This window comes from Sapajus apella, unplaced genomic scaffold (assembly GCF_009761245.1).
Source record: "Sapajus apella isolate SASKATOON/1434 unplaced genomic scaffold, GSC_monkey_1.0 scaffold15, whole genome shotgun sequence".
Taxonomy (NCBI): Eukaryota; Metazoa; Chordata; class Mammalia; order Primates; family Cebidae; genus Sapajus; species Sapajus apella.
In genome coordinates, this window is record NW_022436955.1 from 24,441,686 (window position 1) to 24,457,735 (window position 16,050).

General features: G+C 45.3%; 1 protein-coding gene across 1 annotated transcript; it reads left to right on the forward strand.

Moving 5' to 3' along the window:
- The first annotated feature begins 2,788 nt into the window (after positions 1 to 2,788).
- ATMIN (ATM interactor) lies at positions 2,789 to 14,428 on the forward strand. Its single transcript, XM_032284530.1, has 4 exons — positions 2,789 to 3,156; positions 8,530 to 8,655; positions 9,418 to 9,617; positions 10,351 to 14,428. Exons 1-4 carry the CDS (start codon positions 2,812 to 2,814, stop codon positions 12,161 to 12,163), a joined length of 2,484 nt encoding a protein of 827 aa, XP_032140421.1. The 5' UTR covers positions 2,789 to 2,811; the 3' UTR covers positions 12,164 to 14,428.
- The last annotated feature ends 1,622 nt before the right edge of the window (positions 14,429 to 16,050 follow it).

The window sequence follows — 16,050 nt, forward strand, 5'->3', positions numbered from 1 at the left end:
TTAGACATGGCTAATCAAATGTATGCCCCTCCTTATATACAGCTAACTGCTATAGACTAATGCAGTCCTCCTTGTTAAAATGGTCCCTTGTTACTCAAATTTGACCAATCTTGGAAGCAGTGATTTGACTACCCCCTTTGTGGGACAAGACACTGTAGAAATAGGTGTTTCTAACTCTAAGGAAAACAGATAACTAGTCTGTAGCCAACCAACGAGTGATTTATCAGCTCTGCTATCTTGGATCTGGATCAAAAGAGGGAAATGTGAAATGTGATACACAAAATGGCATCACTTTGGTTCAGAGCTCTAAAATGGAGTTGGGAAGCCATTCTAAGAAGGACTTGCCTGCACAATCGCAACTTGGAAAACACAAAAACAAAAAATATGAACTTGCCATGAAGCTTTGAACTGGGCCAAAATTGCAATAACCACTACATCCTGGAAAACTGAATTTTGCCAGTGTTACAACTCTTAACAGCGACAACCAGTAAACTATGGATGCGTGTACTAAGCCATTTATCTCCTCCAGTGATAATTCTTTCAAAACAACTCATGTAATAACCCTCTACTTTCTTTTAAAAACCTCTATTTCTCTCCCTCTTTTCAGAACCCAGTTTGGCTTCTAGGTGAATGTGTGTCTCCCAAATTGCAATTTCTAAGACCCCAATAAAAATCCCTTGTTTGGCCAGATGTGGTAGCTTGTGCCTACAATCCTAGCACTCTTGGAGGCTGAGGCAGGTGGATCCCTTAAGCTCAGGAGGTCAAAACCAGCCTGGCCAACATGGCAAAAGCTGTCTCTTTTCTTTTTTTTTTTTTTAAATTAAAAACAGTGCCTTCTCTCACTGCTTTGCAGTGTGGTCTTTCACCTCTTGGTTGACATAAGCAGTCAGTTCTACAGCAGATACCAGCTGCTTGTGCTCCAGTTCAATCCAACACTAACTACCTGGCGATATCATCAGACCCCCACAGGTTAAGGGCTCAGTCTCACAAAGCTGCCACCCACTTCTGAGGCCAGCTACCAGCCCCAGGTTCTTTAACCTGCGCTTCTGACTAACCAGTTATAAATTGCATTTCCCACAGCCCTCTGTTCGTGCTCAATTAGTTTGCTAGAGCAGCTCACAGAACTCAGGAAATCACATTGACCGACTTCTTATGAGAGATGTTACAAAGGATTCAGATGAAAAGATGCACAGGGCAAGGCTTATGGGAAGGGACATGAAGCTTCCATGCATGCCCTCTCTGAGGGTGCCTCCCTCCAGGAAACTTCATGCATTCAGCTATCGGGAAGCTCTCCAAACCTAGTTCTTTTGGGAATTTATGGAACCTTCATTTCATAGGAATGACTGATCAACTTAAGCTTCAGGCCCTGTCTCCTCCCCAGAGGTCGAGGGGGAAGACTGAAAGTCCCAAGCCTCTAATGCTGTCTCATCCTAAAGCTACCTAGGGACCTCTAGTCATCAGTCCACTCATTAGCATACAAAAAGACACATCACTTTGCTGATTCCAGGGATTTTAGGAATTGCATGCCAGGACAAAGACCAAACACTTCACGTTATCACAGTTAGGTTGCAAGGCAAAGTGACTTGGCAGTTGGAGAAATTATCCTGGGTGACTTGAATGGGCCCATTGTCATCACAAGGGGCCTTAAGAATAGAAGAGGCAGAGGGATCACCAGTGAAGAAATCAGAGTGATGTGATGCGATGAAGACTCGACTCACCGTTACTGATTCTGGAGATGGAGGAAGGGGCCACAAGCCAAGGAATGCATGCAACCTCTAGAAGCTGGGAAAGGCAAGTAAACGGATTCTCCCCTGGAGCCTCCAGAAGGAATACAGCCCTGCTGACACCTTGATCTTAGCCCAGAAGACTCATTTGTTTAGACCTCCAGAACTGTAAGATAATAAATTTGGGTTAAGGCAGTAAGTTTGTGGTAATTTATTAATAGCAAGAGAAAATGAATATAGCTGCTAGTATGTAAAAGTTGGACGTTTTCACATAAAACTCTAGCCACACCAAAGATGAGTAGCAGCTGCCCCCTTTTAATAAAGGATGTGTTTCACTGCAGTCCTCACCCCTCCCTTTTGTCTACCCCGGCCCCTTTATGCCCATTTACATAACCTATCCAGTATAAGTATTTAAGTTTTAGAATCATGTACTGAACTACAGTGTCTCATAAACAGTAATCCTAATTTCAGCAGTTAAAATAGAGGCAAGCAAATCCAGCCTCCCTAATGTGATTAACCCTATCCGTTTTAACAATCCTTTCGTTTGTATAGTGTAGTCTAGGTAAAGTAACTTAATTTCTATAAGCCTAAATGTCTGCACAAAGTGGGGCAACTTACAGTACGTACCCGCTACAGTCGTTTTGAAGACAAAATGAGACAGCATGAAAAGTGCATCCCCCCAGACTCACCTGGTACCCGGTAAGATCTAGGTAATTAACAACGGCGGAAATTAGGGTACTTCTGCCTCATCTGCCACTGAACATTTGGGTTGTTTGTAATCTTTGGGAAGTAAACGAATTGCCCAACGTATTGCTTTATCTTTTGTCTGACTACTGCCTGAAGTTCCTAGGAAGAATGGTTAGAGGTGGGGGGCAATACCTTTTACCGGCTAGCAGGTGAAATTTCGCCTCCTGGCGGCCTCACCTAACGTCGCCTCCCTCCGGGGCGCGCCCTCTGGGGCCGGCAGGGGGCGCTGCGGCCACCTGGGCCCGCCGGATGCTAATGAGCCTGCGACCCGGCCTCCTGCCGGAAGTGGCTGCAGCGGGGGCGGGGCCTGCGAGCTGGGTCCGGCGGCCGTGCGGGAGCCATGGCGGCCTCGGAGGCGGCGGCGGCGGCGGCGGGGTCCTCGGCTCTGACGGCGGGTACCCGGGCTGTCCCGGCGGCCACAAGAGGAGCCGCCGCCGCCGCCGCCGCCTCGGGCCCGTGGGTGCCCCCGGGACCCCGACTGAGGGGCAGCCGGCCGCGACCCGCGGGGGCGACGCAGCAGTCCTCGGCCCCTGCGCTACCGCCGAGGGAGCTGATCCAGCCGTCGGTGAGCGAGCTGTCCCGGGCCGTGCGGACCAACATCCTGTGCACCGTGCGCGGGTGCGGCAAGATCCTGCCCAACAGCCCCGCGCTCAACATGCACCTGGTCAAGAGCCACCGCCTGCAGGTGAGCCCGACGCGGCCGGCGGCCGGGGCTGCGGGGCCTGGCTCCAACAAAGCGCCCGGCGCCGGCGTGCAAGCCCGACCTCGGGGGGACAAGCGCCCTGCGCGCCGCCGCTGCCCCGCCGGCCTCTGCCCGCCCCGGCCGCAGGTATCTCTCAAACCCTCGCGGCGGGCCCCGCAGGTGCGGCCTCCGACGAGGAGGAAGAGCCAGGAGGCCGGGGTCAGCCACTTGTGCCTGTTCCCTGGTTTCGTGGCCCTGAGTGTCGTGCCGGGCGCCGGCCCAGGCATTTTACACGTTTTTACTCATGAGTTTTCATGGCATCTTGGCGGAGGACGCATGGTCTCCATTATATTAATGAGAAACAGATTATGCAACCTAGGTGATGCGGAGCTTTAAACCCGGGCCTCTGGTTCTGAAGCTCTGTGCTTGCCATCACACCCACAATACCGCCCTTAGGTCCTGCCCAGTGGACTGTATGTACCAAAATAACTAGAAGACAGGGTTTTGAATGTTCTCGTCACCAAGAGAATACGTTTGAGGTCAAGGAAATGTTAAATACACTGACTTGATCACTATGCAGTGTACATGTGCATTCATCCTGCACACTGCACCCCTCAGTAGCAGTAATTACTCTGTGTCGATTAAGAATAAAAAGATGTTTTAAAGCAGCCTTAGGTTTTGCTCTATACACCATCAGTTTCATGGTGTTGGTAAGATCAGCTCAGGATTGAGACCTAAGGGAAATTTCCCCTGTCTCTCTTCTTTAAGAGGGGATGCAGTACACCATGACAACAGTCAGTTCAGTTCCTCCGCGTTATGCAAAACGGGGCGGTCATTTTCACCCTTTAGGACACATCTGTGACAAGCATATTAAAAATCCAGATGTCCAGCCCCACCCTGGACCTATTAAGTCATAATCTCTCAGTCATTACAATGGCAAGTTTCCTTGCACCACTCTAGGCCAGCAGTGACAGTATTCAAAAGCACGAGTTATTGAAAGCAGTTCTGTGAATATGTAGCTTTTGATGGTTGGGAGTAAATTTAGAGTACCCAGAGTACTGCACGTTCTGTCTGCCCATCAGGAGAATCCTCCTTGGAAAGTTCACTGTAGTCAGACTTCTGATAAGAATTTAACAGCAAAAACCCTGAGATTGTAGTCTCTAGTAGAACAGATGTGTCGCCCATGAAGGGTGATCCGCTTTTACCATCATCTAAACCGAGATGCAACAGCGTTCTCAAATGAAGATCAGGGAGCCAGTCAGGAAATGTACAAGAGGGATGCTGAGGAAGTCCCTGTAGGTGGGGCTAAATTGTCGCACCGAAAAGCTCTGGGTTTTTTTCAGCACACAAGTATAACTCTGGGAATGGCTTTCAACCTACTGTTTTGTTTTCATACTACATTTTAAATCCTTTTTGGTTGTTGTTTTTGTTTTTGAGACAGAGTCTTGCTCTGTCGCCCAGGCTGGAGTGCAATGGCACAATCCAGGCTCACTGCAACCTCTGCTTCACAGGTTCAAGCAATTCTGCCTCAGCCTCCCAAGCAGCTGGGATTATAGGTGCCTGCCACCACACGCAGCTAATTTTGTGCTGCATTTTTAGTAGAGAGAGGGTTTCACCATGTTGGCCAGCCTGTTCTCCAACTTCTGACCTCAAGTGATCCACCTGCTTCTGCCTCTCAAAGTGCTGGGATTACAGGCGCGAGCCACCACGCCTGGCCTAAACCTTTTTTAAATCATAACTTAGGTGGATTAACTATTTTTTAATAGTTTCTTTTTGTTCCTTTATGTGGAATGGCTATTAGGAGCTCTAGCTCTTTAAAGACTCTGGTAAACATCTGTTGAACCAAAGACACCATTTACTTTTCAGCACTGGTTAGTATACAGTAGGTTTGTTTCTAATTATGTTGGGATTTTTGTTTCGTTTTGTTTTGTTTGAAACAAACTTTCACTCTGTCATCCGGGCTGGAGTGCAGTGGCCCAATCTTGGATCACTGCAACCCCCGCCTCCCAGGTTCAAGCTAGTCTCCTGCCTCAGCCTCCTGAGTAGCTGGGATTACAGGCGCACACCACCACGCCCAGCTAATTTTTGTATTTTTAGTAGAGATGGGGTTTCACCATGTTGGCCAGGCTGGTCTCAAACTCCTGACCTCACATTACCCACCTGCCTCAGCTTCCCAAAGTGCTGGGATTACTGGTGTGAGCCACTGCACCCAGCCAGGGCTTTTTTTTTTTTTTTTTTTTTTAAAGCAGGAATTAAACCTTACCAGATCCATTCCTATTGTTCTTTCTTGATAAGCAGGCACACTTTCCTGTCTTGTCCTGGCTTTCTTATCACAGTGCCGAGTGGCCCCTGAGCAGCTGCTGTCTTGGTGGAGAGGGAGTTCTTTTCATGAAGGTGGTCCCCATGATGCAATAGCTACCTATATGATGGTGTCCCAGTAAGGGGACCTGTACCCTCACTCTGGTTAAGCTCAAGTGATCCTCCTGCTTTAGCCTCCCTAGTAGCTGGGACTGTAGCCGCCTACTACCACATCCAGCCTCAAACATTATTCCTTTTTTTTTTTTTGACAGAGTCGCTCTGTAGCCCAGGTTGGAGTGCAGTGGCGCGATCTCAGCTCACTGCAACCTCTGCCTCGTGGGTCCTGGTTCAGGTGGTTCTCCTGCCTCAGCCTCCTGAGTAGCTGGCATTGCAGGCACCCGCCACCATACCCAGCTAATTTTTGTATCTTTAGTAGAGATGGGTTGCACCATGTTGGCTGGACTCATCTGATCCGCCCACCTTGGCCTCCCAAAGTGCTGGCATTATTTTGAGATGGAGTCTCACTCTGTCTCCCAGACTGCAGTGCAATGGCACCATCTCAGCTTACTGCAACCTCCACCCCTAGGGTTCAAGCGATTCCCCTCTCTCAGCCTCCCGAGTAGTTGGGATTACAGGCATGTGCCGACGTGCCCAGCTAATTTTTGTATTATTCGTAGACACTGGGTTTCACCATGTTAGTCAGACTGATCTTTAATTTCTGACCTCCAGTGATCCGCCCCCCTCAGCCTCCCAACATACTGGGATTACAGGCATGAGCCACTGCACTGGGCCTCAAACATTATTATTGATACCTATTTTCAAAGTACCAGAAGGAGGGAGGAGTAAGGACAAGGAATATGGAGGAAGCCTGGCTGGGAAGCTATCTTAAGTTTTAAGAGCTGTGTTGACGAGAGACTCCACCTGCTCTCTGCCCTGAGTGTATCTCATTGGCAGGTTTTCTTATACTCAATGGAAATTTCCACTGTCTTGGTTACAGTTGGCTTGCATAATTTCTTTCATTGTTTATATATTTTCTAGATTGTATTTTCTTCCCCTCCCCACTAGTTGCTGTATAGTACTTATCTTGTTCTCATCTTTCTTCACTAAACACCCTACCCCCAACCACATCTTCCCTTAACATAAACGATGAGCAAGCCCTTCCGAGTGACGATGGGTGAGAATGAGGAATTGGATGGCAGGCTGTAGAGTATGTGCCGTCTTCTGGTTTGATGTGGGTGCTTAAGGTATATGGCCATATTCCACGTCCTGTAAGGAAATCCAGAAACCTAGCTCAGCCTTGTGTACGGTGGGATTCATGGAGAAATGAAAGCTATGATGATTCAGAGGCAGGAAGAGTAGAAGTAAGAAGACATTTTTTGATTGCTAGAGATTCTTTTGTTCCTGTGTACGAAAGCAGTGGAGGGGACAGGTGGGCGCTTAAAGAACCTCTTATCAAGCAACATTTATATGTGTAAAACATGGCTTAGAGGATTTTGTGTTATTTTCAATCCAGAGGTTTGCTTTAGTGATTTGCCAGAAGTCTCTTAAAGAAGGGTTCCAAGTTGCTCGATAGACTATACTGTGCGAAGATTTCTAATTGTAAATTTAGAATGAGATGACAAAGCAAACCGGTTCCGTCTTGGACGCTTTCTCAGAAGGCAGTCAGGTGGTGCTAGAGTACTACAGTGACAGTTTCTCCTAGTTTTTGCTACAGTTCTTACAGTCCTTCCTTTTCCTCTTGTATATTTTCTTTCTGTCTTGTTACTGGACTGGATTGTTTCCTCTCATAGGTTCTTTTTCAAGGTCTGTAACTTAAAATCTTTCATAAACATGAAGTATTTTTATGTACATCTTTTTCAGTTATGCGCACAAAAGACACAAAAAGTCTAGTACATTTTATTCTTGAATGTATATAGAACTTCAGAATAAAACCACCACTTTCTCAGTGCATTTCCATTTTACTGTGCCAGCGCCATTTCTCATCTCCTCAGCCATCCTGCCCTTGAGCATATTCTCTGACAGAAATGGGAAGAAGGCCCCAAAAACAGCGGGTGGGGGTGGGAGGGGAACCGCTGTGCAGGGGAGAGGTGGGGTGTTGGTTCTCAGAAAGCAGGAGCATGACGGTGTCAGGTTGTTGCCATGACAATGAACCTGTTCACATCCACTTTGACCATCCTTAGTGGTCTCTTCCCCAGGCATGATAGTTTTGGCCTAGATGGCCATTGAACAGATTCAGTATAATGCCGCCAGTTTTTACTGAACATTTATTCTGTTCAAAACATTCCCAAAGGCAACAGAAGATACAAATAAATCCCTGCCCATGAAAAGGTGTGGGAAATTAGAATGAGCTCTCTTAGGTGTAATGAGAGAAGAGAACGTAGTTTGAAGCTATGGAGGAAGGGACTTGAATCCCAAGCTCAAGAAGTTTGGACTTGAATAGTATTGGGGTGCTGCTGAAAACGTTTGAGCAAGGTAATGACATAATCGAAGCGATTCTTAGGAGAATCTGATAAAGTATGAGTGAAAAAGAGACTGAAGGTCTAGAATTTAGATTAAGAGGCTAATGACAAATTGCACATAAATAGTCAGGAGGAGCTGAACGGAGCGGCACTGAGAATGGAGAGGACAGGAGATAGAAAAAGCATTCAGCGATGAGAGCGCACACTACCCTCACGTGAGGGAGGTGGGAGGGATGATGAAAGGATGACCCAGCATCACTGACCACGTGTTCCAAAAGAGCGGGGATCTTGTAGTGATCCCAATCGGTGGTTTCAAGGAGCATTCGACAGCCTACCTAGGATTATATAAGGGGGACATCTCCCCGGAATATAAATTGACTAAGAATAATTCCATAACCATCAAATGAATGCAGTATTTTAGAGTCTTGCTTAGTATTCTCCCCGCATTTTATTTAATCTACTCACACACACCCGTGCACTTGTTCTCTTACTGATAACACTAGATGGAGAAACTCTAAGTTAATTGAAAGTATTTCGCAGAATGTGCCCGTTCTGTTTCCATTCCAGCCTACTGCGTTGGTTTTTGAAATAATTATTTAAAGTAATGTTCCTTTTGCAGGATGGCATAGTCAATCCAACAGTAAGAAAAGATTTGAAAACTGTACCGAAATTCTACTGTTGTCCAATCGAAGGCTGTCCCAGAGGCCCTGACAGACCATTTTCTCAGTTTTCTCTCGTAAAACAGGTATTGTATGCTTCTCTGAGGATGAGATGCAGATGCTATAAACCTATTGTGCATTCTGATTATTTAGCAAACATAACTACAGAATCAAATAGAAAGCTGCGTGTAAGAGGAGCTGCCCACATCTCCCACTTGGTATAAACCGGAGTGTGCTGCTACACAAGTGGAGGGAAATGCGGCACGGTCTGGAGGGAATATGTCTAGAAGTGGGTTCAGAGAGAGAGAAGGAGACCAGTTCAGCAAAAAATGTGAAAATATGTGCTGTCAGATCTCCTGCGTGAGTCTGCATACCTCCAAGGGCAGAGCGCACAGACACAAAGGAACTGTTCTCCCAGGGGGATGGGAACCTGCGGAATCCAGGAAAAGAAGAGTTTTGGAAGCCACTATCGTAGGAGGGAGGGCCCCAGTGACTGGGACAAGAGGTGATTCAGAACCGGAAGAGATTGGCATCTCAAATGTTCCCCTGAGGGTCAGCTGGAGGGTGTCCTAGCATTGCACTTACAGATCAGAGTGTAAATGCTGGAGACCATAGACTGTTTCCAAAACAATCTCCTCACTTTTCACAAAGCAAAAGCAACAAGAGGCGGCAAATATAGAATACACTGCAGTGTGCCTGCTTTTAAATTCTTGACTTGGACTGCTATATTTTATATGTTATTTATATTAACAGTATAAAATCATTGTTAATGTGGGTGCGATGATGGTTTTTGAAATGCTTTGATCGGTTGCTGTTTTTCATCTTAGTCCCTTCTGTGTCCTTCGTAGCACTTTATGAAAATGCATGCTGAGAAGAAGCACAAATGTAGTAAGTGCAGCAATTCGTATGGTACAGAATGGGACTTGAAAAGACACGCAGAGGACTGTGGCAAGATCTTCCGGTGCACATGTGGCTGTCCCTACGCCAGTAGAACGGCACTGCAGTCTCACATCTACCGAACTGGCCACGAGATCCCTGCAGAACACAGGTGAAAGGAAAAGATGATGACACAAAAGTCAGTAGCTATGGGAAGCATTTGAGATGAAACATCTGGAGACCCAGTGGTGTGGGGAGAAAAAAGGAATCTTAGGAAACGTGTGACGTGGAAGAAGGAAGCTTCTGAACATGGCAGCAGATCTTGCAAGTAACCCATGTCTGGGCCTGAAATCTTGACCCAATTGTTCCTCCTATTATTTTTTTCTGCTACCCTCCTTTGAGAGTCCCTTGTTCTTTCCATTTGAAAATCTCAACTGCCAGAATTTTCTATTAAAGGGAACCAGACTGCCAAAGAGTAAGTTTTATCATGAAACTGTACTTCATTTGAAGTTCAAATTTACATTTGGTGTGGTAGCTTCCTGCCTTAGAAATGAGAAAACTTACCTTAAAATAAATTATTTTTAAAAAAAGAAAGAAATGAGAAAACTTGCATTAAATCAGTCTTTTAGCTTCTGTTGGCTTAAAGAGCTGAGTTGAGTTCTAGTACTTAGAGCTTAACCAAGAAAAAGGTATGCTTCCTCCTTCCCTGTGTGCGTGTTTCTGAGCATCCACCTGCCGTAAGAGGGCCAATTCCCAGAGTTACAAAAGGAGGGATTTATCTTGTCTGGGTTGAATATGACCTCTACTATAGATGTGGGAAATGACATTTGTAAGTGAAGATACAGTGTCATGGTCAAAGAAAGCTGTATTTTAAGGTTTATTCTTTGCTCTGTCATTGTTTTCAGGGATCCACCTAGTAAAAAAAGGAAAATGGAAAACTGCTTGCAAAACCAGAAAGTATCCAGTAAGACCATTGAATCACTGAACAACCAGCCAGTCCCTAGACCAGACACGCAAGAACTAGAAGCTTCAGAAATAAAGCTAGAACCATCCTTTGAAGACTCCTGTGGCTCTAACACTGAAAAGCAGACTCTTACACCACCACCAAGATATCCTCAGAAGTTGCTTTTACCAAAGCCGAAAGTGGCTGTGGTTAAACTACCAGTGATGCAGTTTTCTCTCATGCCTGTCTTTGTGCCTACAGCTGACTCCCCAGCGCAGCCCGTGGTGGTAGGTGTGGATCAGGGCCCTGCCACGGGGGCTGTGCACTTGCTTCCCTTGTCAGTAGGAACCCTGATCCTTGGCCTAGATTCAGAGGCTTGCTCTCTTAAGGAGAGCCTACCTCTTTTCAAAACTGCTCATCCTGTTGCTCTCGAGCCCATAAGCACAGGCGTTCAAGTGAACTTGGGTAAAAGTCCATCAGCTCCTTTACAAGAACTAGGGAACACGTGTCAAAAGAACAGCATTTCTTCCATCAATGTGCAGACGGATCTGTCTTATGCCTCACAAAACAACTTTATACCTTCTGCACAGTGGGCCAGCACTGATTCCTCTGTGTCATCTTGTTCCCAAACTGATTTGTCGTTTGATTCTCAAGTGTCTCTTCCCATTAGTGTTCACACTCAGACATTTTTGTCCAGCTCTAAGGTGACTTCATCTATAGCCGCTCAAACTGATGCATTTATTGACCCCTGTTTCCAGTCAGGTGGGGTATCCAGAGAAACTCAAACCAGTGGGATACAAAATCCAGCGGATGACCATGTACAGATGGACCAAGCTGCAATGTGTGGAGACATTTTTGAGAGTGTTCATTCATCATATAATGTTGCTACAGGTAACATTATAAGTAACAGTTTAGTAGCAGAGACAGTACCTCATAGTTTGTTACCTCAGAATGACCCAAAGGCTTTAAATCAAGTTATTGAGAAATCTGCACCAATTATAAACTTCAGTGCACAGAATAGTATGCTTCCTTCACAGAACATGACAGATAATCAGACCCAAACCATGGATTTATTATGTGATCTGGAAAATATCTTGTCAAGTAATCTGCCTGCTCAGACACTGGATCATCGTAGTCTTTTGTCTGACACAAATCCTGGACCTGACACGCAGCTTCCATCTGGCCCAGCCCAGAATCCTGGAATCGATTTTGATATCGAAGAGTTCTTTTCAGCCTCAAATATCCAGACTCAAACTGAAGAGAGTGAACTTAGCACCATGAACCCTGAGCCAGTCTTGGAGTCACTGGACATAGAGACTCAAACGGACTTCCTGCTTGCCGACACCTCTGCTCAGTCCTACGGGTGTAGGGGAAATTCTAACTTCTTAGGTCTTGAGATGTTTGACACACAGACACAGACAGACTTAAACTTCTTCTTAGACAGTAGCCCTCATCTGCCTCTGGGAAGTATTCTGAAGCACTCCAGCTTTTCCATGAGTACTGATTCATCTGACACAGAGACCCAAACTGAAGGAATCTCCGCTGCTAAAAATATACCTGCTCTAGAAAGCAAAGTTCAGTTGAACAGTACAGAAACACAGACCATGAGTTCTGGGTTTGAAACCCTGGGGAGCTTGTTCTTCACCAGCAATGAAACTCAAACAGCGATGGACGACTTTCTTCTGGCTGATCTGGCCTGGAACACGATGGAGTCTCAGTTGAGCTCTGTAGAAACCCAGACCTCTGCCGAACCACACACAGCCTCCACCTTCTAAAACCAAAAGTGGAGTCCACCTGTGATACGGCATCTACCATTTCCTCTGGATTAAACTACAGAATGGGGACAACAGTATTCTATTGAATGTAGTCGATGATGCAGTTGCTTAAGCTTCTTTGCGGTTCTTTGCCTTTTGTACTTGCAAACATGAAATTTGTGTATAAATGTGAGTCTGTTATAAAATGTGAGGTGTTGATCTAAACTGTTTTTGTGTTGCCTACATTTGCCCTTTCACAGCTAATCTTTTCATATTTAAAAAACTTATTTCACACCTATAAAATATACATAGCCATTTAGCTGAAGCCAAGCTTACCAGGTTCAAGGGTACAAATTTCTCAAATCTTCTAAAACATTTTAGTCAAAGTGTAATGTACTAAACTTACATTGTACCCAAAATGTCTTTGACAGTGCTTGTTAGAAATTCCTGATTCCTGTTGCTAATAACTAAAGAAACCTGATGCTGCCACCGTAAGATTTACGCAGTAGTGCTTCCACGCTCTTAGACTTCTGCTGCCTGCACCTTCATCAGCTCTGACACCTCTTTACTGATTTAAAGACACCGAGGAAAACTATAGCTGTTTAGCTTTTGAAGCAGTTTTCATGTAATCAATGCCACCCCTGCCCTACATGAGCTACTGTTGAGCACTTTACACACAAGAGGTTTATTGATGTAAAATTACTGGCTAGGGAAAGAGCAGCATGCCAGGCATGGTGGCTCACCCCTCTAATCCCAGCACTTTAGGAGGCTGAAGCAAGAGGATCACCTGAGCTCAGGAGTTCCACAACAGCTTGGGCAATCTAGGGACACAGTGTCTCTAGAAAAAAAAATTTAATTAGCCAGGCATGGTGGTATGCACCTGTGATCTCAGTTCCTTGGGAGGCTGAGGTAAGAGGATCACTTGAGGAGGTTGAGACTGCAGTGAGCCATGATCATGGCACTGTACTCTAACCTGGGTAACAGGGCAAGACCCTATCAAAAAAAAAAAAAAAAAAAAAAAGCAAGCACTTAGTGTAGAGTTCTTGCTAAAAGGATAAGTTATCCAAACCATGGGAACAGAGTTGTGGAAACATGCCTATTACTTCATTTGGGGGTACACCCTATGAATATCCTTTCTGCTCTGCACAGTAGGCCAGAGTTGGGGGCTCTGGAGCTGTTTCCCAAAGTGCACCCACAGGCTGGATCTGAGTTTTGTCACTCTAAACATTAAAAAACAAGAAAACAGTGGGAAGAGAAAAGGGCATCCCCCATTAGGTGTCAATACTTTGCACTTAGTACTACTGAGTTTGATAGGGCAGGAGTGTAATCTACAATTATTTTAAAGTTGAATTTCCTTGTATTCACCATTCTTCATCTTTTCCTTGAATAAGATAAGATACTGGTCTAGCAAGGATATTACTTGTGCCTTGAGGCTAACAATTATAGGGTAGATTCATCTAAAATATGGTATTCTGCATTTTGTTGTTGTTGTTGTTTTTTAAAGAGAATACCAAACAGTCTTCAAAGAATACAAAGAAAGTAAGACCTATTGCTTCAATAATCAAGAAGATTTTCTATGTTTTGAGGTGGGAGCATTATCAAGTATGCTTTGGGGATTTTCTGTATTTAGGAGATCCTGGATTCTTAATTGTTGGCTAACTTCCAGTCAAGTAGGAATAATGCAGCCTGTAAGTTGTCTGCATTCACACACACACACACACACACACACACACACACACACACACACACACAAATGCTCCTTTCTATGGCACATGCCTGTGTTACTGAAAGCTAAATCCTCAAAACCTACTAAGGTGACTATTGATTCATTATTGATGGTTTTGCTACTAATTCCTATCCCATACATTTGTTACAAAAGAAGTGTTGGTAAACAACATATCCTGGGCAGATGAACGCCACCCAGTAGGTAAGAGTTTGTTTTGGTCACAGGTGCCTATGAGTATGGATTTCAAAACAAACATAAAGCCTTAACTCAGAATTTCATTACGTTTTAGAATCGTCACTGCCTTAATATTCAAGCATCTATTTAAGTCCTCCTAATGAAGGAGAAATGCATGTGTATGGCTTTGTTGTAAATATAAATGCAGTGATCTATGGCTTAAAATTTTTTCTGTGTTTGTGACAATGTTTGTGAATCTAGTCAATAGAGTTATTTACAGAAAAAGCTGAGCATGTAATAATACAAGAACTGTTTCTCCCTCAAAACCTGAACCTGAATTATTTGTAAAAACTGAAATTTAATGATTAAAGAGAAGCCAGAATTCTATCTTTTCTTGTGAATTCCTGAACCTACTCATAAATGTCATTTTATTGCCATTTCACAAACTCATTGTCTTCTGAAAGCCATACGATAAAATGACTATTTCATCGTACCCAGGCTCACACCTGTAATCCCCACACTTTGGGAGGCTGAGGCAGGTGGATCACCTGAGGTCAGGAGTTTGAGATGAGCCTGCTCAACATGGTGAAACCCCATCTCTACTAAAAATACAACATTTAGCCAGGTGTGGTGGCATGCACCTGTAATCCCAGCTATTCAGGAGACTGTGGCAGGAGAATCTTGAACCTGGGAGGCAGAGGTTGCAGTGAGCTGAGATTGCACCACTGCACTCCATCCTGGGTGGCAGAGTGAGACTCTGTCTCAAAACAAACAAACAAAAAAGAAAATACTGGAGTATATCAGGGGAGTGGTGGAGAACCTATGATACACAGAGACTCCGATGGCCACAGAGAGAAGGGATTCAAAGACCCTGCTCTGCCAGCCCACCTGTCAGGATCAGCTCAGAAACAAGATGGATTTCTGTCTGGGGAAGAGGAAGGCAGAAGGTCATCACCAGCTCCCATTACCACCACAGACAGCTGTGGTCTTTGCTGCTGGAGAACCCTGCAGTTCTCTCAGGCCGCCCTGAGCCCGGTTTAGAAAGTTGCCTGAGTTCACATGGCTGCATTACTGCAGAGAAGAAGGTGCCCCAAGCTACCACAGCATGGCACTATTTTCAAACTGGACCCACTGATAGCATCCTGCTATGGGGGACAGTAACCATGGCCTCTCCATCCCTGAGGCTCTGCCATCATGACACCATGCTCACACACAGTAGTGCAGCATCCCCCAGCTGAGGTGCTACAGCTCCCTACTCCTTGGAACAAGCTGCCTAAGTGGTGCTCCATCTTACCCATCCCAGTGGCAGCACAGTCCTGAACTCAACTACTCGGAACCTAGGCTAGCAGAACAGCCATGACCCTAGCACCCGAGCCCATGCAGTGTCCTGCCTCCAAAAGAACAGGCAGTATTGCTCTGCAGGGAAGCCAAGCTCAAGCCAGGGGATCAGCCCTGCATCCATCCCCTCAGCATGCAAAAAGCCTGGTACCTCATCCACAGAGGAGCCATATCCCACCTGGTATGCCAGCCATACAATCTCCTGCAGCCTAGGCCACTGAGACCCTTACAGGCATTGCTGACATTGATTACAGCTGAAGAACCTGCATGGAGACCACACTACTACTATACCCATGCAGAACCAAAGCCAATGTGCCTTACTCAACTAATATTTAGGCCCCATCTGCATGTTAAAGCCTTTCCCTATGAAAGCCACTCTATAGAACTGGAAAATCAGCTGCACAGGAATCAACACAGGGACACAGAAGCATGAAAAAGCAAATAAATATGACACCACCAGAGAAACACAATAATTCTCCAATAACTGACCCCCAAGTTAGATAGAAATTTATGAATTTCTTGAAAAGGAATTCAAAATAATTATCTTGAGGAAGACCAACAAGACACAGAGAATACAGATAAGCAAAATAATTCTTGATCTGAATAAGAAATTCAAGAGAGATTGATATTTTAAAAAAAGAACCGAAACAGACATCTTGGGTCTGAAGAA

Coding starts and splice junctions, on each gene's coding strand:
- ATMIN (XM_032284530.1), top strand. CDS start 2,812: ATGGCGGCCTCGGAGGCGGCGGCGGCGGCGGCGGGGTCCTCGGCTCTG. Junction 3,157..8,529: donor TCAAGAGCCACCGCCTGCAG/GTGAGCCCGACG, acceptor TTCCTTTTGCAG/GATGGCATAGTCAATCCAAC. Junction 8,656..9,417: donor AGTTTTCTCTCGTAAAACAG/GTATTGTATGCT, acceptor TGTCCTTCGTAG/CACTTTATGAAAATGCATGC.